Source organism: Brachyhypopomus gauderio, chromosome 13 (assembly GCF_052324685.1).
Source record: "Brachyhypopomus gauderio isolate BG-103 chromosome 13, BGAUD_0.2, whole genome shotgun sequence".
Classification (NCBI taxonomy): Eukaryota; Metazoa; Chordata; class Actinopteri; order Gymnotiformes; family Hypopomidae; genus Brachyhypopomus; species Brachyhypopomus gauderio.
The window spans coordinates 9,654,077-9,676,995 of record NC_135223.1 but is presented as its reverse complement, the minus strand read 5'-3'; the positions used below and the strand labels follow the sequence as shown (position 1 = coordinate 9,676,995).

Genomic DNA, 22,919 nt, shown 5'->3' with positions numbered 1-22,919 from the left:
TGGTCTCCCCACCATCAACTCCACTCTGAAGGTGTCCTGTGGCTTCTAGCTCTTCTAGGAGATCGGACCTAGCTTTTTACGCTTCCAACACATCTTCAGTAACTGTTCACCAACTGCATTATATACCCCACCCTTTGGTAGATGCCATGGTGACATGATGAACAATGTTGTACACTTCGCCTGTCAATGGTTTTAATGTTATTATTGGTGTGTGTGTGTGGGGGGGGGGTTCTCTGAGTACACTGCAAAGTTAAATGGACTGACAGATTCACGAGCAACCATTTGGTCATTAGTGGTCAACTTAGTCCTCTTATAATTGATAAATTCACATTCCCTGTAAACCACTTGATCCATTGTTGCACATTCTATTTGTCTATTTTTGGCATACCTTTTAAAGGTTAAATCCATATATATCATAATTAACTGAATGTCTGTGGAGAGAGACTAATGAGATTACATCTACTCTGTGGGTGCGTTAATTACAGCTCATGATGTACCCTGTGATTTTCCTTTCATTCAAGAGGAAATTCCAATTTGTCCTGAAGGTGGAAATTCTTCATGAGTGCTATGTCACTGCATATAAAACGGTAGCAGAAGGAGCATGAGAAACACAGAGGAAATCAGCCTGAAGATTAACACTGAAATTATTAACAGCAGACATGTAAGTGGCAGATGCATAATTTCTTCAGTATCAAGTAAAGAAATGATGTGCTGAGGATTCTTTTGTTTGTGTGTGTTTTGGGGACAGGCTGGCTATGCTGGTTCTGGTGGCTTTGGTGGGGATCTCTGAATCAGACCCCTCAAACACAGAAGAGTGGAAATCTCTCAACAATCCAAAAAGCAGAATCCTGGTGAGTTCTACTGCTCAAACCCTCTCCACAAAATGTTTTATATATATATATATTCTCAACAATTTTTAAAAACACTTTCTCAATGATTTTTCTAAACTTTCTAAACTCTTTCTGTTCCAAAACACACTTTCCAAAGCTCCTTTCTGTTTATATCCTGCAATACATTTCACAGGAAAATATCTTGGTTTTTGTATTTTTTTTTTCAATATTTTACTTAATCTGTCTGATGTCTGTTTCATCTTAATATTTATTGTATAATTAAGCCATAAATACATGTCACATTCAAATTAGAAATGCTATAGGCTATATATTTTTCCTGCTACATTTAGGTGGGCATTTTGTAAAATTGTGTGTAGCTGGTTTCATGTATAACATTTTTAAATGCATTTTTGCATGCATGTTGTGAACGGCATTCTCTTTTTCTTTTTGGCTAGTTTTTTCAGATTCTGCAGTCATATCTTGATGACAGAGATAGTCAAGCTCAAGGTCTGGGACAGAGATACACGGTCTCTGGTCTGGGCAGAAAGACTAGTATGAAGCAAGACAAGAACAGCCAAATTACGAGTGCCGCCTTTGACAAATACAGCAACTTGCTTCATAACTTCATTGATGTTTATGACATTTAATCAGATAAACTCATGCTCATAAGGTTCTAGATATATCACAGAATCATTATATGTGTAATGAGCTGCAGTTTGATTTGATTTTACACAGTAAACTTTTTTTCTGACTCTGCTTCTGTGTTGTGTTTTTTTCCGGTGAAAATACGGAATTAGCCTTTAGTCACTGGATTTGCAATTTAGATACTTAAATAACCGTGTTCTGTTGTGACAAATGTTGACACCTAATGTTTAAAATTACAAATTATTTATTAATATAGCTAAAGGGATTTTGAAAATGTGGACCTGTCATTATTTTGTTAATATTTCTTCTGCACTTGCACAGCTGACCTCTCCCAAACGTCCTGTTCCTTCCTACAATGTTTAATACCCTCTACCTAGCATAGTATCTTACCTCAGTACACTGCAGTTACCTACATGTCATTTTCTTCTTCACATGTGTGTGTACATATGAATAATATTTATTTCATGAAGTTGCTGTAATAAATTGCAAACACACATCTGAACATAAAAATCTCTTTAAAGAGATTTAGCGGCGTTAGTCAAATTTTAAAATCTAAATCTAGACGGCTTTGTGGGTGGTTTGCCGTTGGCCTGCGCATAATCGCCGTATATTGATCCGCTTGAAGGTGTTTTTTTATCGCGCTGCGCTCTCCTGCGCTGTGACCGACCTGCTTCTGCTCTTCCGTGGACACTACAGCGAAAGTTATGGAAGAAGTGACAGGAGCACAAATCATTGCTGAGGCATTGAAGTCTCAGGTTAGTGTAGTAATACTAAGATTAATACTTCTGTATCCAATACGGTTCGGTTGTTTTCAGAAGAGTTAAGTTAAACTAGATAGCTCGTTTGCTGAGTTTGAACCTTTAAATTGCCTCTGCTGACTAACATTAACGTGTGCATTGCACTTTGCGTCAAATCCGAAGCTTCCGCTTGTACAACCCTGAACCATGATAAGGTGTCAAAGGTTGTGCGAGTTGACTGATGTGTTCTGATCTGTCTACTAGCCAGTGAAGAGTTTGTTAGAGCTGACCAATCTGAGATGAATATCTGATAGATAGCTGATAGATCTTAATCTGGTTCTTTAACTCTGTTTCTAATGTATTCTGCAGAATGTGGAGTACATGTTTGGCATCGTCGGTGTGCCCATCATCGAGGTAGCCATGGCTGCTCAAGCTGCTGGTATCAAGTATGTGGGCATGCGCAATGAGCAAGCAGTAAGTCCATTTCACCACATTTAATAAACCTTTAATAAAGGCTCTGAGGTCTTCAGCACGGACACGGTCACCTGTTTCTCACCTTCACTGTTTATTCTGTCTTGGAACACAGGCCTGCTATGCTGCCTCAGCGGTGGGATATTTGACAGGACAGTACGTGTGCGCTTCCATCCATTTCTTCTCCTTAGCAGTGCACTTCACAATCGTTCATGTATAAGACTTCGTCTGTGTTCCTCTTTTTCTCCCTGTTTCAGTCCGGCTGTGTGTCTGGTCGTGTCTGGACCCGGGCTGATCCATGCACTTGGTGGAATGGCTAATGCCAACATTAACTGCTGGTAATGCCAGTAGATTTGAATACAAATAACAATTTCATAATAACAACAGGAACGTGTGATTCTGTTTTCCTTTGTTATTAACCACATTTAATGGCAGGCCTGTGATAGTTCTTGGAGGATCCTCGGATCGGAACCAGGAGACCGCCGGAGCGTTCCAGGAGTTCCCGCAGGTACCTTTAGTAAACAGCATGCATTTTGAAGCCTGTGCGTTAAGTAATTCTAAGAGAAAAGTGAATATGTGTTTGGCTGAACTAGGTAGAAGCCTGTCGACTTTACAGCAAGTTTTCCGCCCGCCCCGGCAGTCTGGCCATGATACCAGCCGTGGTGGAAAAGGTGAGACGGGGTCACTTTGCCTTTTCTCCCTTTAACAGGTCATGGTTTATCGGTCTGAGTTTATCTGGATGGAAAAAAACAATCAAACCATCTGTCTTTGCTGCGTACTCCTCAGGCGGTAAGGAGCAGTATTTACGGTCGTCCAGGAGCGTGCTACGTAGACATCCCTGGAGACATGGTGAATGACAGAGTGGAGCGGGCCAGCGTCAGGTGACCAGTGTCAGGCGACCTTTCACCCCCAAAACACTAACATGCTGCTTTTATTCTCCTCACTTCACATATTACGGCCTCGGACAGAAGCCCCACGTCTCCTCACCACAGGCTCCTTCATACCAACTGTATTAACCTGTGTTCACTAACCTGTTTCTTATAAGAAGTCAGCGGGTGGGGATTCCCTCCTTCACCCAGGCCACTAGAAAGGCGGTTCAGGTGTGACTAACAAGGCCGGTGCTGTGTGGGTCCAGGTTCCCATCCTGCTGCCCCCCTCCTCCAGTCAGTCTGGCCAGCAGCCGCGAGATCGCCGAGGCCATCAGGGTGCTCAGAGAGGCTCAGAGACCACTGCTCGTCATCGGCAAAGGTGACAGTAAATCTCCACACACACATACTGATAACAGTCTTAAGATTTCCTAAAATTAGCCACACATTGTAGCCAATACTCAGGACGAAGATCTTAAAAATAGATGTTAAATTTGCAGTTAAAAAGTAAGCAATAAACTCCATGTATTCGAACACACTTCACCACACTTGATAACTGGTAGGACAGCGTGTTTCACAACTTCATGGAGTACTGAACTGAAGTGTGATGTAGCTGTGTTAATAACGTGTGTGTGAGCACCTTAAGTGCAGGTGATTGTGTCTGTGTGTGTCGCTGCAGTATTGTGAGGAGGTGTGTGTCCCCTGACGTAGGTGCGGCGTACGGGAGAGCAGAGGAGGAGATCGGGGAGCTGGTGGAGGTGACGGGTCTGCCCTTCCTGCCCACTCCCATGGGGAAGGGAGTGCTTCCTGACGACCATCCCAGCTGTGTGTCTGCCGCCCGCTCCAGGTGTGTGTGTGTGTGTGTGTGTGTGTGTGTGTGTGTGTGTGTGTGTGTGTGTGTGTGTGTGTGTGTGTGTGTGTGGGGGGGGGGCTTCGTGTTGCTGGGCTGAATTGAGTTTTGACATGCATGCGCATCTGTAACCATGATGCATCGTCCCAACGTGTGTGTGCGAGTGTGTGCGCGCGTGTGTGTCTGTGTGTGTACATGTGTGTGCATGCTTGTGCATGTGTTTGTACATGTGTGTGTGTGTGTGAACGTGCATGTGTGTGAACGTGCGTGTGCGTGTGCGTGTGTGTGTGTGTGTGTGTGTGTGTGTGTGTGTGTGTGTGTGTGTGTGTGTGTGTGTGTTTGTGTACCAGAGCTCTGTTGCAGGCCGATGTGGTGGTGTTGCTGGGGGCCAGACTCAACTGGATGCTTCACTTTGGTTTGCCTCCCAGATTCAGCCCTCATGTAAAAATTATTCAGGTCAGTTAGGTGTGTATATGAAAGAGGTTGAGGTTTCGCCTCAACACACACACACACACACACACACACACACACACACACACACACACACACACACACACACACTATATTGCCATAAGTATTCGCTCATCCATCCAAATGATCGGAATCAGGTGTTCCAATCACTTGCATGGCCACAGGTGTATAACATTAAACACCTAGACATGCAGACTGCATGAAACAATGGATCACTCCCAGGAGCTCAGGGAACTCCAGCGTGGAACTGTGATTGGATGCCACCTGTGCAACACATTTCTTCACTCCTAAATGTTCCACAGTCAATACACAGTCAGCTGTATTATAAGAAAATGGAAGTGTTTGAGAATGACAGCAACTCAGCCACAAAGTGGTGGGTCACATAAACGGACGGTGCAGGGTCAGTGGATGCTGAAGCACATAGTGTGAACACTGTTAGTATGAATTAGAGCGGAGACTGAGAGCCAGGCCTTCTCGTCCAACATCAGTACGTGACCTCACAAATGCACTTCTGGAAGAATGGTCAAAAATCCTCATGAACACACTCCTAAACCTTGTGGACAGCCTTCTCAGAAGAGTTGAAGCTGTTCTAGCTGCAAAGGGTGGACCAACGTCATATTGAACCCTATGTATTAGGAATGGGACGTCACTTAAGCTCATATGTGGGTCAAGGAAGGTGAGCGAATACTTTTGGCAGTATAGTGTGTGTGTGTGTGTGTGTGTGTATAATATTCAAAGCAAACAGTTTTGTGCACCGTACATTACATTAACATCATTGTTTCTTTGCATCATTAACATCAATGTTTCTTCTGTGAGTGAAATATCTTTTCTAAGCCTTAATAAGCCTCATCTAAGTAAACGTCCCCAGTGCAGGCTGACCACGCAGGCCCCACTCTGCTCTCCCTCCCTTCTCTGACCTACAGGATTGGCTGACTCTGTTGTGCTCCACTGTGATTGGCTGAAGGGTGTGTGACCTCATAACACATGTGATCCCCATGTAGGTGGACCTGTGTGCAGAGGAGATGAGTAATAACGTGAGCGCTACGGCTGCTCTGCTGGGAGACGTCAGGGCTGTGGTGGGCCAGGTACCTCCATCCCTCATTCATACACGCCCTATAGACCAATCAGCTTTGATTCAAATAGCATTAAGAAGTAATTTTTCCTAACTTGATCTTTAGCTGGTGCAAAGCTTTAGGTCAGACCCATGGAGATACCCTTCAGACTCGGAGTGGTGGGTGATGCTGAGAGAAAAGATGGCCTCCAATGCTCAGATATCAAAGGTACGATTGCGTTTGCATTTGCATTTTGTGGCAGGCCTTTTGGCTGCATACATCGTTTTTCTTTTATCTTGTCCCTCTGGCATCAGCAGTTTGTTTTTGTTTTTGTTTTTGTTTATGCGTTTGCTTGCGTACAGGCTCTGGCTCTTCGCACCACTTTGCCCATGAACTACTACACGGTGTTTCATCACATGGCGGAGCTGCTGCCCCGAGACTGCATCATCGTGAGCGAGGGAGCCAACACCATGGACATCGGCCGCGCCTTCCTGCACAACCACTTCCCCAGACACAGGTGTGTGCCCCCCCCCCCCCCCCCTCCACCTTCCTGCACAACCACTTCCCCAGACACAGGTGTGTGCCCCCCCCCTCCACCTTCCTGCACGACCACTTCCCCAGACACAGGTGTGTGCCCCCCCCCCCCTCCACCTTCCTGCACAACCACTTCCCCAGACACAGGTGTGTGCCCCCCCCCTCCACCTTCCTGCACAACCACTTCCCCAGACACAGGTGTGTGCCCCCCCCCCTCCACCTTCCTGCACAACCACTTCCCCAGACACAGGTGTGTGCCCCCCCCCTCCACCTTCCTGCACAACCACTTCCCCAGACACAGGTGTGTGCCCCCCCCCTCCACCTTCCTGCACAACCACTTCCCCAGACACAGGTGTGTGCCCCCCCCCCTCCACCTTCCTGCACAACCACTTCCCCAGACACAGGTGTGTGCCCCCCCCCCCCCACCTTCCTGCACAACCACTTCCCCAGACACAGGTCCCACAACCCCCCCCAAACCCCCCCTCCGCCTGCCTGCACGTCAACACAGTTCCACACATTCTTTACTTCCATAGCATCTAGCGTGGTGTGCTAGCTAACGATAGCCCGCTGGTCGTGTGCTCCAGGCTGGACGCGGGGACGTTCGGCACCATGGGGGTGGGACCGGGCTTCGCCGTGGCAGCGGCCGTCCTGGAGCGCAGCGGGAGGACGGGCCGGAGGGTGGTGTGCGTGGAGGGGGACAGCGCCTTCGGCTTCTCCGGCATGGAGGTGGAAACCATGTGCAGGTGAACCTCACACCCGAAAACCTTCACCAGGATCTGCGGAAGAATAAGAGTCCCTAACACCCTAACACCCTAACGCTCCCCCTCTGAACAGGTATAAGCTGCCGGTCATCATCGTCGTGGTCAACAATAACGGAATCTACAGCGGAGTGAGTCCAGAGACGTGGAGGGAGATGGAGAAGATGGGAGACCTGACCACCACGTGAGTCCTGCCTCACGCACCTGCAGACGCTCCCCCCCCGCGCTGCTGTCTGTCCTCCCGTCTAGCCGTCTGGACGTGTGGAGGTGGAGTAACTGGGCGGTGTGTTTCCAGAGCCCCGCCCGTCACGCTCCTGCCCGAGGCCCGCTACGAGCAGGTCATGCGTGCCTTCGGGGGTCGTGGGTATTTGGTACGCACGGTGGAAGAGTTGCGAGGTGCCCTGCAGCAGAGCCTGGCGGACACGGCCACCCCGAGCCTTCTCAACGTGCTCATAGACCCAGCAGCTGACAGGAAGCAGCAGGTAGCCCCCCCCCCCCCCCCCCCCACATTACCATAAACACCCTGAAAAAATGTGAGTGATTTCTCAGATATGAACAGACGTGTTTTACCCAGTTTCTCCTTGGCTTGGCTACAATACCTCATATGTATTATGTAACATATATACTGTCTATAAGAAAATCACAATAATATGATCTGAATTGATTGGCTGTTGTAATAGGATTTTTGGCCAAATGTCCTCATTTGTTAATATTCTCATGTGTTAATTCATTACTCCACGTACACTGTAGCCCACACACACACACACACACACACACACACACACACACACACACACACACACACACACACACACCATCTCTGACCCTGCTGTTTGTGAACTCAGTATAGACAGTAAAGGCCTGCAGGGTTATGCTGTGCATGTCCTGGCACACACACACTGTTGGATAGGGTGTCATGTTGACTGTGGAACACCCTCGATCTGTGTGTGTGTGTGTGTGTGTGTGTGTGTGTGTGGGGGGGGTGTGTGGGTGTGTGTGTGTGTGTGGGTGTGCAGGTCAACAGATCGCATTTTAATGATTGACCAAATGTGGCTCAGAATTTTAAAGCCCACAGAACAGTTTTCTGTTAAAAATGACAAATTCAGACCCTCTCTCTTCTGTTTGTGTGTGTGTGTGTGTGTGTGTGTGTGTGTGTGTGTGTGTGTGTGTGTGTGTGTTTTAGGAGTTCCCCTGGCTGACACGGTCCAGCCTGTAAGGGTGGTGGTAGACGTGCCCGGGGGAGTGTATTTCTTGACCTCTCCTCTTTTACACACTGGGGTCAGCTCTCATTCCTGAAGCTCAGGGCCACAGCTTGACCTCAGTACACTGGATTTTGAATCTACATTTATGGTGATGGGGGGGGGGGGGGATAGCTAATAATAAAGATTGTGCTTCATCTTGCACATAATGCTACTTCCACAATGGCCTCGTCTGGGGAGAAAACAGCTTCACGTGTCTGCACCTGAGGATTCATCTTCCTGCCGAGTTTGGCTCCAGATTCACTGTTGTACACATCCGAAAGAAGTGATCAAGGATCTTGAGTACCGAGGGCAGGTGTGTGTGCGTGTGTGCGTGTGTGCGTGTGTGTGTGTGTGCGTGCACATCAATTAGGAGGCTTAAGCAGCCTGGACTGGTTTTTCGCATAACCTATAACATTTCATGTGTCTCTGCTCAAACACACCTAATAGTCTCCAGGTCCTTGTGTGTCTTCAAGCTGCGTCTCATTTGTGATATTGCAAGAAATCAAGCACGTTGCCCTGGAGGAGATGTATTTAAATCCCAGTCCTCAGGATCCAGCTGCTACAGGTTTTCCTCTCTACCTTAATCTAGGAGTCAGGGGTGATGATACAGTGGCTACATGAATCATTACAAAATCCAGGACCGGATTTGAGCTGCTACACAGTAGCTATCCTGTATGTGACGGCATACAAAGCTTGTTCATTAATTGTTTGGTCTAACGCTTTCTACTCCCTGAGGGATGTTTGTTCTGTCTAATTGACTAAGTCTGTGGTTGTTGAGTTACAGGTCATCTCTTTATGGCCACCACACACTTTCCACACCACCATCTGCTGCTTCAAGGGCACAGTGGTCAGTTCCCCCCCCCCCCCCAGAGCTACACATCTACCCTCTACCCTCCACCGCACGCTGCCTCTCCAGCATTACACACGTTCATGGGTCATATACAGTCAAATGTTTTTTAAGAGATAAATACTTGAAACACGTTTTATGGCAGTAGAATTTGGGGTTGGACTGTGAGATTATATGAATATGAATTCGACCCACAAAAGGTGCGTGATGAGCTTTAAGCGCATGCAGAGGTATCGGTGGTGCTTTGAAGGCTGAGGCGGAGGTTGATGGGTGAACTCTGGTTAAACTCAGCCTGTTAAGTTCAGCCTGCAGTCAATTACAGTCTAACTGTTCTCTGCTTCCTCTCAAAGACTGTTACCTCACTGTCCTAAGAAGAGCAGAGGAACATTCACCCTCCTCAGACATGAAGTGAAACTTCCCTTTGCAAGTGCAAAAAGCACGTGCGAGTCTGTAAAGATTCAGAACGGTTCGTGCGGTGATGTGCCCGGGGTAATTTAGTACACCATTTACGCATGTGGCTACGGATGATTAAACTCACGTGCGTTTGTGTTTCGTCAGACGACGTGCTGTAAATTAAACGTTGATTATAAAACCACTGTGTGTCTCTTCTTTGTGGTGATGGGCGGACAACTGAAGCAGGGGGCACCAACGTGTGTGCACCTTCCCACTGGAAGACTAAAGTGGCCCTCCGCCTGATTGTGTTGTCATTCATTCTGACAGGAAGGAAGGGCAGCCATCACCCTGCTGGGCTGGTCGATACACCCGGCCCAAAGGGCGGGAGTGGGGGTGCAGACTCTCTCACAATCCAGTCTAAATCTGTCACTACTATTTGTAATAAATGCTGTTTGTCCTGGCCTTGAAAGGGGGTGAGTTAAATAGGTGATGGCTACTTCAGTGGCCATAACCTATTATGTAAATGTGGAATTTCTGGAGCTAATCAACCGCATCCCACCAGGGATGTTGGATGTGAGGTCTTAATTCACCCATGAGCATGTGTCACTGAGAACTATGGGCTATATATTTGTACACACATATGGAAGAAAACAGTTGTACTGCTTGACATTGAGGCAACGTGGGTCCTTCTACTACTAGTTACCATATGTATATATTTATATATACACACACACACACAACTCGATTTGTTTTCTTCCATTTGGGGCAGGGGGCACAAACAAAGGCAGAGGCAGTAGTGAGGCGCTAATATTGGCTACCAAAGGCCAACTGACTCCATGTTTAGCACAGGACCAGTGCAAAGGAGGCACTCAGCTGTGGCATGGGCTGGCATTCTCTTCTCCCAGAGGCGTGGTGATAGTGGGAGAGGCAGGGAGGGGAGGGAGAGAGTGTGTGTGTGTGTGTGTGTGTATGTGAGAAAGACAGAGAGCAGGGAGGGGAGTGAGAGAGTGCGTATGTGTGTGTGTGTGTGTGTGTGAGAGACGTTGAGCAGGGAGGGGAGTGAGAGAGCGCGTGTGTGTGTGTGTGTGTGAGATGTTGAGCAGGGAGGGGAGTGAGAGTGTGTGTGTGTGTGTGAGACGTTGAGCAGGCAGGGGAGCAGCGTGGAGACTCGGCGTGCGAGCCAGATCAGTCGCTAGTGAAGCACACACTCTGCGGTGGGCAGCATGTTCCTCCTGACGCTCGGACTTCTCCCACTCCTCCTTCAGCACGTTTGCCCTCAGTCTCTGATGGGTGACCTGTTCCCCATCCCAACAGGTACGGCAGCTTCTGCTCCATCTGCGTGGAGCTGCACACTCTGGCTGCTCCTGGTCTGATGTGTGTCTGATGTCAGTCTGATGTGTGCCTGATGTGTGTATTTGGTGTGCAGAATCGAGAGTATTGAAGTGATCTTTGTTTTGCCGTTTGCAGCATTTCGACTTTTACAGTGGCGTAAACGCCAGCATGTTTTAGTCTGTGTTCCAGTGTTGACCGGTGAATAGCAGCATCACAGCAGGATATTTATTGCCGTCTGTCATTTACAGTTAGACGTGTGCAAATGTTCTCCATTGATTTGTAACCACTTGGAAAATACTTATTCAAAGTCAGACCGTTTGAATCCGTAAAGAGGGAACTATGAAGGGATTTCTTTTTGGTTCAAGCCAACAACGCTAGTAATAAGGTGTTGAAATTGCCGCTATGGTGACTGTTGTATGTTGTTTGGATGGTTCTGTTTTAACAGTCTTCTGATTTAGCAGCCGTCTAAAGGCCAGCGTTCCAGTATCTAGTATGTGGACGGGCACATGCACTCACTGCTCTTGTCTAGACATCCTCCCTTCTGGCTGTGAATTTTGCTGAAGTGTCATGGGTTATGGTTAATAATAAGTGTTTTTTAAGCAATGATTATGTGATTACAGCTCAAACATGACTGACGTTCTAAATTCAGTAGGTTCTAAGTGCTGAAACTACAATTGAGGTCTCATCTGAGACAAGTCAGCGTTTTGAGTCCAAGCTGATCAGTAATTTTGTGCAAAGTTTTTTTCTTGCACAGTTTTGATTAGAAATATATCAATATTTGTGTTTTGTGATTTGTGTTCCACAACATGTATATATGTACTGCAGACATGCGAGTGTTTACATCTGTCCCGCTCTGATATGTCGACCGCTGTGATTGTCCTCGCTGTCTGCTGGGAACTCGAGCAAGATGAGCTGCCATTACAGCATCATGAGTCTCCCCCACTTCTAAGAGAGCAAGACGAGCCCATACAGTATTGCCTGTCATCTTCATTTGAGCAGATGGTCACGTCGGGTTGCTTGAAGGCATCTGTTGTTGCATAAGTCCAAACTGGCCCACCACTAGCAGCAATCCCACAACGTTTGGCAGTGGAGAGTCTCAGCCTGTGACTCTCGCCTCGTTTGTTAAGCTCGGGCCCAGCTGTCACCCCCCCACGCGCCGCTATTACGCGTCGCTATTACGCGTCGCTGGGCCTTTCCTGCCCCTGTTTCTGCATGTTTGTTGATATCTTCCTCCTCTTTCCCCCCGACTGCAGATCTCCAGGCACTGGCGCCCAGAAAGAAATTGGACCCCTGCTGCATGCTGACTCCGCCCCCGCCCCCCCTGATTCCCCCGCCCCCCTCTCTGTGGCGCAGGCCCCTGGTATGACATGTGACTCTCTCGCTTCAGTGGGGGTGTGATCCGTCCTTGGACGGCTTCCACGATTACGTCTGTGGGTAACAATGAGGAGGTGTTGATACCGATCTGTGGATGAGACGGATCTCGTGATGGTCATAAAATCGTTAAGGTGGAAGACACCATGTGTATGTGGTGTTGTGAAACTCGCATTTCACTCGGGCTGTGCTTATGCAGTCAACGCTAGCAAATATTGCGCAAATACTATGAACGAATGGTCAACAAAAGCGCCGTTAGTTTAAATGCCAGAGATATAACAATAGCCATTGGTGTGAAATACCATTGAAATTACAAAAATGAACATTACATTAACATTACATTTCCCTTTGAAAACGCTAAAGAACGTAATGTCACGTTTTATATGATTCGTCTTGCAGAGGGATGTTAGCGATGAATATGAACACGAGAGCACACAGGAGATTGATCACAAGCCAAGCGGCCCTACCTGCTCTGTGGGGCCACCTGGACCAGCAGGCCCATCAGGACCTCAGGTACAACCCTCGGCTGGGCAGGTAGACAGCAGACACCACCTCGCTGCCTTCCCAGACTGAGAGGAGTCACAGGCTGCTTGACAGGGTGAAGACACAGAGTTCACAGAGAGGGCCATTACTCAGTTCTCATTACTTCAGGATACACAACCCCTCGTTGCAAATGTGTACGTGCAAATGTGCACCACATCTAATTGCATCTAATCGTGTTTTCTAGATTAAGGAGGCAAACTCCTTAGCATACAGTACATGTAGATACCAAACTGAGTTCGTATGACATGTTATTAACTGTTGGTATTTTACACTTCTTTAAGGGCTCGTTTAATTATACACATCACATTTCATTACAGAAGTGCTTAAGTAGGTATTCATGCCTATTAGAATTCATTTATACATATAAATTGTTCTTTCTTATACTTGCCTATTTAGCAAATGCGTATCTGTTACTACCAACCAAGCGTAGAGAAAATGGCGGTTGTTCTGCCTCGCCTCAAACACAGCAACCAGGTGCAATAATTAGACATGCCTTACCACACGGATTCCAAGCTAATTTAAAAATGGTTACAAGACCACAAAATCCAATGCACTTTAAGCTCAATGGTGTCATTCACGCTTCAGATGTACAACCACCACATTACGAAATGAGTTAAGGTTACACTGACCAAGTTAATTACACAATTTTGACATGTGTCTTGTTTTATTCAAATAGCACTGAGTAAAAAAAAGATACAACAACATATTGATTAATGATATATTTCACTTTATTACTTGTGAAATTGTCCAAATGTAATTACAGTCAGGATATCCTATGCCAAATCATAGCAGTTTCACCCATCCTACTCACTTAAGCAACCCTTCCTCAACGCTCCTCACAGGGAATGTCAAGCTCCTCCCTTCATATTTGTGATAGTCTGAATTAAGTCCGTGACACCTCCGGAGGGCTTTTCAGCGAGGTCTTGTGTCCCAAACCCACACCCCCCTCCAAGATCAGTTTTAAACCTCCTACCTAATACTTGTAATTAACATTTTTAACGCTAAAAATGCTCAGAATATCAAAACTTATTCACACTGTAAAATTTGCTGTGCACTGAGGTACAAAATGATCACAGTATGACCCAGAATGTGGTGAACAATTGTGAAGTTTGGAAGAGTTTATGCAGCATGCCTCAGGAACTATGAAGCTGGTGACCATGTAATTTGAAGGCTTGGCATTTGGTCACAGTTGTGTATATTTGTGGTAAAGTTTATTCTGGTTTTACGAATGTTCATGTATACTGGTCATGATGAGAGCAGTCTCCTAAATTCACCCTGTAACCAGCAGTTCAGTAGTTGTTTGGCTATAGCGCAACCAGCTACAGTGCACCTAGCTACACAGAGCCCAGCTAAAGTTAGCCCAGCTACAGTGCACCTAGCTACACAGAGCCCAGCTAAAGTTAGCCCAGCTACAGTGCACCTAGCTACACAGAGCCCAGCTAAAGTTAGCCCAGCTGTACAGTGCACCCAGCTACACTGAGCCCAACTACAGTGCGTCCAGCTAGAGGGCCCCAGCTACAGCATGTCCAACAGCCCCCTCGACGTAACCCCTATGCTCACGTTGAATTTTACATCGAATGCTTCTTTGAGGTGGTAACTCCTAGTTATCCACATCCTCTGGCTAGATCCTTTTTTGCCATGGGGGCTTCCTTACCGTGCGAGACCCTTCTCATTTCCTCTGACCACTTTCGGCCTTGGCAGAGATGCACCAGTGTCTGCCACCGCGCCCCCCCCAAGCCCCCTACAACCACGCCACACTGCAGCCCATTAACACCCTGCATTTAGAGCGGACGTAAATAGCTTTTTTCCACTGCGCGTCTCTGCCCCGCGCACCTTTCTTAGAAACGGTCCACCGGCTCACCGGCTCACCGACTGCACCACACAGACTAAATAAAGACGCTGCTTGTCTGCATGATATATGATATGTATTGGATATTTTTCATCATGTCTTCCGAGAGGTTACGGGATTGCAGTTTTAAGATGCCTTCAATAAGAAGAGTGTTATTGAGGGACCACCACACTGTTCCGTGATCTTTTGTTAGTTAAGGATGTCTAAATAAGATCTACTGTAACATGGTGGATTCACTATTTTCGTTTATTATGATTCTGGAGGATCCTGATACCAATAGTTGTTAGGGCTTCATAATGCTTTAACCTGTGATGCCTAAACCCACAGTCTTCATGTCATTTACAGGGTGTTGCCGGACTGCCAGGACCAAAGGGGCCAAAGGGTGAAAAGGTGAAACTCACATACACACAAAGGGGAGCAAATAGAATTAGGAACTAAATATTAAGACATCTGATTAAGACATCAGTCTGATTAAGACATCTCCCTGTCTATTGACTGCAGGTGTATTTTTTAATATGTTTATAAATACGAGTGACTAATCTCTCGTGCTGTGTGCTATGATCCCATATTTTAAGCTCTTTCATATACCACCGTTGTACCCCGGAGCCACATAATGCCATGTTGTGTAAGCGTGATTTCTAATGAGACGTAGAGGAATGGGGGTGTGGTTTGGGAGGGGCGGGGTTTGTGGAGGGGCGGGGTTTGTACAGGGGCGTGGCTAGGTTGGTTATGCAGTGTATTGATGCGCCTCTCGTCTCGTCTTTCCTCTCCGCTGTCGGCCTCGTGTTGTCAGGGAGAAATCGGGAGACCTGGACAGAAGGTGAGACGCTGCTCCGTTTCTCCATAAGTGGATTTGGCTGGCTGGCCCAAAAGTAAATTCGATAAATAAATCCAAGCAGGAGCCGATGAAGTGCACGTGTGTGCACGTGTGTGCACGTGTGCCCGCCGGCCCTGCTCCCCACTGGGCTCCACGCAGCCACGTGCACAACACAATTGTAAAGATATTCTAAGCAAATGCAACCTTGACAGAGATACCTGGGTCACAGAGTTCAGATACGCCACTGGAACTCTGCAGACAATTTGCACTTAACAATGGGATCTCATTGGTGGGCACCCTGCGGGCTGGCCTGAGGGGGGGGGGGGGGGGGGGGGGGGTTGCTGGCGATGGTGGATGGAGCTTTGCAGCATTGCAGGGCAATTTAGCTTAGTGCTGGAGTTCCCCATAAATCATTTGCTTTCCCACAAGCCCTGGCTCCTGCCCCCTGCACATCATTTAATTAAAGCCAGCAGAGTGATGGACCTCTCTATCTCTCTCTCTCTTTCTCTCTCTCTCTCTCTCTCTCTCTCTCTCTCTCTCCCTCGCCCAGTCTCTGCCTTCTTCCAAGCACATTCCTACATTTCTCCAGGTTGTTTTTAGGGAATAATAGAAGTCGTTCCTGGTCATCAGGGAAGCAGCCTCCACCATGGACACTCTACTGCTTTGTGCCCTAATGCTTCTTGCAGAAAATATGTTTTGTATTTTCCTCATTCTGATGAGCCATAACCATTATGCTCAGCCATAAGACTGTGCCTTATTTTAATATACAGGACCACAAGGTCTCAGTCAGGCTTAGTGTTGTAAGTGCTATGTAACATTTCGTCTTGTTCCAGGGACGCACTGGGCCACCTGGTCTCCCAGGGCGACAGGGACCAAGTGGATGGCCAGGACCAGGTGGGCCCAAGGTGAGCGACACCCGTCGGACTGACTCCACGATAGCCAACCTTTCGACTGCACTCGTGTTAACACTTCATCAAGCAGTTTATCCGTTCGCAAGCATGCTATGGAAAATGCAGAAGTAGCAAGCAGGTGGTGGTGCGGTGTGAAGTAACCCGTGTGTCCGTCAGGGGGAGAAAGGTGACGCTGGACTGATGGGTCTGCCCGGGGCAAGAGGACCAGCTGGACCCAAGGTCTGCACTGGCCGGGAGCAGATGCTAAATGAACTCTATTGCTGTGAAACTTCATTTAGTCTTGCAACCAAGCACTACAGAAATACAGTAGCCAAGAGTACATTTTTTATACAACATGCAGTACTGTTAGATTCCATTGCAGTAATATGTGTTTCTATTTTCTGTGATGCAGGGTGTGCCGGGGTATAAAGGTGAAAAGGTAGGTTGGTGTCGGACTCTGTTCTTTCACCTAGGTGATTAAATCTGAATCAGTGGAACTACTGGAATTTGATGATTTGATGCTGAAACATGTCTGCGCCGTGCCTGTTAAGATTTCGTGTTTCCCATCTCTTATTAGGGCTCACGAGGTGACAGAGGTGAAGTCGGCCCAAGGGGTGATAAGGTGAGCCCACCAGGTCTTTCTTCATTAGTGAAGGGTGAGGAGTTTGGCTTTCTAATGGTGTGTTCTCTTATGTTTCAGGGCACGATGGGTCTGCCAGGGATGCTTGGCCAAAAGGTGAAGGACAAAGCCCAGTGAGATTTGGTAATATTAGTCCAGGGGACACGGAGACCGTGCTGATAAACCTGTGGACTTGGTATTTTATCAGGGTGAAATGGGCCCGAAAGGAGAGCCCGGGATCGCTGGAAACAGGGGCCCCACAGGACGACCAGGAAAGAGAGGCAAACAGGTGAAGGACTTCCCCTGAGTTCTGAAGAACGGGGCTTTGTGGCTCACTCCATCATGCGTTCAGTTGGATACAGAGCTTTTATGTGTCTGCCTGATTCAGGGGTCCAAGGGAGACTCTGGTCTAATAGGACCAATGGGACCTGTGGGCCTTCAGGGGCCCCCTGGACATCCTGGTCCACCTGGTCTGCCTGCCTCAGGTAGGAGTCTAACCACAAACCTGTCATTACGAACAGAGTTTAAATGAAATGATGAGTTGAAATGACGTTTTGCGTTTATTTGCTAATGGGAGGTAGAATGTAATGTAATTGGCTGAAGACTTTTGTTTAAAATGTTTTAATGCAGCTCTAAACCACTCTGCATCTCTACATATAGTGTTTTGTATGGTAGTTAGACCCAGTTTTGGTTACTTTGGCTCTGTACCCAGAACACTGTTGCAGAATGCCATAATTTTTTTTTTTACATCTGCACTTACATCTACAAATGTATTGCACATATATAAACCCCAATCCTTTTATACATAGATGCCCATTTCTGGCTATCATAAATAATGGGATTAACATAATCTTAAATAAAACTTTAGTATCTGCTTGCAACTCCTTGGTGACTCTACAACCCATGCTGTGCTCGGGTGAAGCGCTTGTTTCTGGACGATTCTTCTGCAGGTTCCATCCAGGCATCTGGTTGCACGTTACCAACAGTTTCCCCTTTGCCTCTCCTGGTACACTACAGGTGCAAGTGTGACATTTACAATCAGCTCCAGACCTCCTGAGGACTCTCTCATGGATGCAACCACACACTGGTGCCCAACCAACAACAGAAAACCCATGAACAAATGTTTCATTAGTTAAGGAGGACCGTGAGGGCTACAATTACTGTGGGCTTTACCCAGGGCACGGGCACGTAGGCATGTTAGCACCCTCACATTCAACAAGACGCTCTTTAACCTTGTGTTCATTGTTTCATTCTAAAATCAGTGAGCTGGAATACAGAGCTGTCTAAATAGTGGCAGGCACTATATGTGCATCCCACAGTGGGTGCAGGGACCACAAGGTCCACCACGTCGGGTATGTGTGTATTCGACGGGAGGTTGCAGCGTGAGTAGAACCAACAGAAGGAGTACAGGAAGTCACACGGAAGGACACATTTAGTCCAAGGGCAACCCGATCTGCCCAGCTGGAGGCCACGGCCATGACATCATGTCCTTAAAATGACCTATAAAGAAGTCAAGCTTCTCACCAATGCACAAACATCATGTCATCACTTTATTAAAGCGGCAGCTACCGTTTTGTTCAGCTTTCGGTACAAATGAACGTACTCTCTGTGACGGACTATAAGAAGCTTTAAAGCATCGGTGAACACTGCTGGTGCATTAGATTTACATTTACATTCACGACATTTAGCAGACCCTCTTATCCAGACTCACTTACAATGTCGGGCCTACACTGTATAGATTTATTTTTGAAGGTTCATTGATTCAGCCTCTTCAGGGTAGCTTAGTTTGCCTTTATTCCAGATATGAAGACAAACAGAGGGATTTTTAACCAGTAGTTGGTGTTATTGTGTCTGTCCTCCAGGGCTGTACGTGGTAGGGCCCAAGGGAGAGAAGGGCCACGCCGGCAGCCCAGGGCACTGTGGCTGTAGCTCCCACACCAGCATCAACGGCCCTGCTTTTGACCAGAGCTCACACAGAAGCCCCTATCCCAGAGTGCCTGCTGTAAGCCCGTGTTTGCCATACCTTAATACTGCCGCTACCGAGAGTAAGACATTTTCACTATTACAGGTTCTGTTGTAAACGTGGGAGTTTTCGAACGAAGTGCAAGTCGCGAAACTAAATAACGGAAAGAGAATAACGTGTGACACGAGTACCAAGCGTAGCGCGGATTCGTAGAACTGTAGTACAACACTTGCGGAACTTCTGTGGACTTGTGTGTCGCGTCTGCGTTGAGGCCATTCTCTCGTCCTTCACGTGTTCTCAGGAAAAGTGTGTGATTTATGTCAAAAAGAGAACAGGAACGCAGCACGTTTAATGTGTCTGTTTCATTCCTGTAATGGCTGCCTTGCAGATCTTTGTGGTGAGTAAAGAGGAGGAGCTGGACCACCTCCACACTGCGAATGCTCTGGCCTTCCGCAAAGACCAGAGGACCCTCTACTTCAAGGACACCGACGGCTGGTTGCCAATTCAGGTACCTGCTTTTCAAACTCGCTGGAAGCATTTTAGCATCAGATTAATAAAGAACTTAATCTTAGTACTTTAGTCCCAATATAGTGTATAGACCAGGTAGACCAGGCGTACTCAACTAAATTTGTCCGCGGTCCAATTTTGGCAGATACCTGTGACCTGAGGTCTAGTGCGGCGGGGGTGGCGACCGTAAGTTGTTGGGGGGGGGGGGGGGTGGCGAAGTGTTTTTTCCATAGCCCTGAAATAAATGCTCCGGTTTTTTTTTTGGTCCGTATCCAGTTAATCAGGAATGAGATTGGGTCCGGACAGGACTGCGTTCGGGTCCAGATCCGGACCGCGGTCCGCCAGTTGAGTACCCCTGGTATAGACGCTAAATCCCGAGTTTCTAAACTCAGCAGAAGAGTTTTGTCGTTCCAGCTAACGCCGTTCCAGTCCATGGAGCACGCTCCAGACCCGGATGGGTTCTGTGGCGACGGCGTCGTGCAGGTTGAGAACGGCGAGGAGTGTGACGATGCAAACAAAGTGGTTACAGACGGCTGTGTCAGTGAGTACGGCCTCTAAATGCCTCGCCTCGAAACACGTATTCCACCATTTCAGGGATCGTCTGTCTGCCCTTCTCCACCTGCGTGTGTGTTTCTCAGAGTGCAGACACGCGCACTGCGGAGATGGCTATCGCTACGAGGGAGCTGAGGAGTGTGATGGAAAGGATTTTGGCTATCAGACCTGCAAATCCTACCTTCCTGGGTAAGCCACGTCTCAAGGCTTCCATACGAGGACCCGTGACGGCGGTGTTGGGTCGGATGCAGGTCCAACTAATGTCCTGTGCTTTCTCTACCGTCTCCAGATCTTACGGGCACCTCAAATGCACTGATGACTGCTACATCGACTCCACAAACTGCAAGTATTTTACATGAGGGGGCAGGAGGATACAAAGGAGCCTGCACTCTTGTTTAAGCGGCAGGGACCGAGACCCAGGTAACCCAAGATACTGCAAACAACCAGAACCCGAGGATGGATGTGACGAGGTTGCATTTAAGAGGGGAATGGTGCAAACATGTATATTGTACTCCTTTGTGGTAATGCTGCTGAGAAGCCACGTAGCTCACAGGGTAAACGAGCCTCTCCACTCGGTCACTGCAGACGGACACAACTCATCGCTCTCTGTCTTAAGAACTCAACTGGGACTTCAGATGCCATTCTCTGCTCAGCCTTACACTCTGGAGCTGGGTACCTAGCTCAACATTCTGCTTCGCCACCAGAAGAGGAACCTGGATAGCCCGCCACCTCTTGGGAAAAAAAGGGGAGCCCAAACCAGGCCCTTCAGTACCTCAGTGTAGAACTTTTCCACAAAAAAAAAACAAACAAAACACAAAGGCCCATCTTGCCCACGGTGCTGTCTACTCACACTGCAATGTGAACCATTTCCTGTAGCATTTAGCATGGTGCTGCGCTCGCTGTAGCTATGGCAATAGGCCACTTAGATGTATGTGCAAGGCAAGAAGAAAACCGCTCAACTCCTTAAAAATTGTGTACATTGAGCTCAGTGGGTGGGCCCTGACCAAAAACCAGGAAACCAGGCCTATGGTTAGAGCACTGGAAGGAAGGACTGGGAGTCGGTTGACCACACTGGCTCTGAAATAGAGCCTTGCTCTGTGACACAAGTGCTCAGCAGCGCCTCTGCGTTTTCCACGGGCGGCACGGCCGTGAAGTTCAGGCCTGTGAATGCGTCGAGCGAGCCGCAAGGTCAGAAGAACCGTCTCTACGGGGAACAACCGAAAAGACTGGAGCTAGCTCGAGTGCTAACACTCCTCACCTGGGGCCATTTTGAGGCAGCGCTCTGACCACAACCTCGAAAAAAGGGTCAAGCTTAGTGTTTAGTCAGACATTCTCACTGTTACCTCAGGAAGTGTCTTCTCCTCATATTAGCCTTTGTGCCTCCATCACTGGGTGGTGCAAGGCTGCCATACTCTAGTGTTCTTATGATGATATCTTGTCTACTAATACATGTATGCTGTAAATGCTTCTAGATCTGATGAAGGAACCCTAAAAAGCCCCATTATGATCCTTTAGATCTTGACACCTTTGGATCCTTGTTCTTAGGGTAATTACCGGCTCTCAAACTGTTATAAATCTTTTGTGTACTGTCAGTCAGCATTGGTAGGGGACGTCTAATGCTGCTATCCAGTAGGTTACAGTGGAGTAAACATGGCTAGCCAGTTGCTGATTATTTCCTAGGACTGGAATTTGGACTGAACTCCACTCATCACATAGCATGTCTTCAATCTCTCTACGGACACAAAACTACAGTGTAGCATATAGAAAATACTGTGTTCATCGGTCTGCCGTTCTTGTATTTTAAGTGGGACTTGTCGTTTTTGATACAGTGTACTGCAAGCTACGTTTTTCCATAAGCTAAAAGCAGCATTTGCAATGGAGGCCGCTCCTTACTTAATGACTTCTGGGTGTGACCCACCTGACTTTTGTGTACATCTAATGTATGAGGGAAGAAAAATGTCTGAAATCGTTCTTGTGCATATGCATGTTATTGTTACTGTATACTCCCATTGAAAAAGATCTGGAATGCAATGCATTAACGTATGTCTATAGTGTGTATTTCCAATTACAGGCAGTGTCGTTAAATACAGTGATTGTGTTGTTGAAAGGAAGGCCGTTTGCGAACTGCATTAAGACTCCTCATGGACTGCCGTCTCACCTTTCCAGTGACTGGAGAATGTGTGTTCATGCCATATGCAGTGTATACAAACAGAGAAACGAGTCTGCAAGCACTGGTGCAGTTGCATGTTAAAATATAACGCAGTGCTGAATGTCCCGACCTGTGTTGAGGTGAACCATTTCTTATGAAATTCGGATGTTTGATACAGCCTTGTACTGAGGTTTAAAATAAAGCTTAAAAAGCTCCACTATGAAATCCTCCTTTTTGTTCATTACTGTTGTCGGAGGGCGTGCTATGCGGCATGCGCGGTGATGGCGTGGCAGGACCGCAGGAAGCGAGCGCGTGGTCAGCAGCGCCGTGGGGGGGTGTGGGGGAGCGGGATATGCAGGATAACTGACTCATGGCTTCTCTTCCTCCCTGTCAGTGTGCGAGACAGGCGGAGGGCTGTGTAGGGGGGTTTTCGATGGGCAAGCGCTGCTCTGTAAACGTATTACACAGCTGTATCTCCACTTTTCTAATTGCATCAGGGCTGTTGGCCTTAGCTTGGTTGGCGCTTTCATGTGCTTGTTTTTTGTTTTGTTGTTTATGTGTGTGTGTGTGTGTGTTCGATCATGGCCACTGAACAACACGAGGCAGCGGGATTCAAAGAACGCTTGACTTTG

The 22,919-nt window shown here is 47.5% G+C and overlaps 3 protein-coding genes across 3 annotated transcripts; all 3 read left to right on the top strand.

Annotated features, from left to right (window-relative positions):
* The first annotated feature begins 477 nt into the window (after nt 1–477).
* Nucleotides 478–1,543, top strand: c16h2orf66 (chromosome 16 C2orf66 homolog). Its single transcript, XM_076970152.1, has 3 exons — nt 478–661; nt 749–851; nt 1,286–1,543. Coding segments are annotated over exons 1-3 (297 nt in total). The 5' UTR covers nt 478–659; the 3' UTR covers nt 1,478–1,543.
* A 549-nt stretch (nt 1,544–2,092) lies between these two features.
* On the top strand, nt 2,093–8,582 carry hacl1 (2-hydroxyacyl-CoA lyase 1). The gene is made up of 17 exons (XM_076970739.1): nt 2,093–2,230; nt 2,582–2,686; nt 2,799–2,839; nt 2,941–3,021; nt 3,119–3,191; nt 3,277–3,354; nt 3,470–3,564; nt 3,819–3,931; nt 4,261–4,396; nt 4,750–4,855; nt 5,872–5,955; nt 6,049–6,150; nt 6,285–6,439; nt 7,041–7,199; nt 7,291–7,398; nt 7,510–7,696; nt 8,398–8,582. Exons 1-17 carry the CDS (start codon nt 2,180–2,182, stop codon nt 8,428–8,430), a joined length of 1,707 nt encoding a protein of 568 aa, XP_076826854.1. The 5' UTR covers nt 2,093–2,179; the 3' UTR covers nt 8,431–8,582.
* A 1,829-nt stretch (nt 8,583–10,411) lies between these two features.
* On the top strand, nt 10,412–22,504 carry colq (collagen-like tail subunit (single strand of homotrimer) of asymmetric acetylcholinesterase). The gene is made up of 17 exons (XM_076970740.1): nt 10,412–11,009; nt 12,281–12,387; nt 12,798–12,911; nt 15,136–15,180; nt 15,584–15,610; nt 16,441–16,512; nt 16,675–16,737; nt 16,910–16,936; nt 17,075–17,119; nt 17,198–17,233; nt 17,325–17,405; nt 17,505–17,601; nt 18,979–19,118; nt 19,468–19,587; nt 20,001–20,127; nt 20,225–20,327; nt 20,428–22,504. Exons 1-17 carry the CDS (start codon nt 10,919–10,921, stop codon nt 20,495–20,497), a joined length of 1,365 nt encoding a protein of 454 aa, XP_076826855.1. The 5' UTR covers nt 10,412–10,918; the 3' UTR covers nt 20,498–22,504.
* The last annotated feature ends 415 nt before the right edge of the window (nt 22,505–22,919 follow it).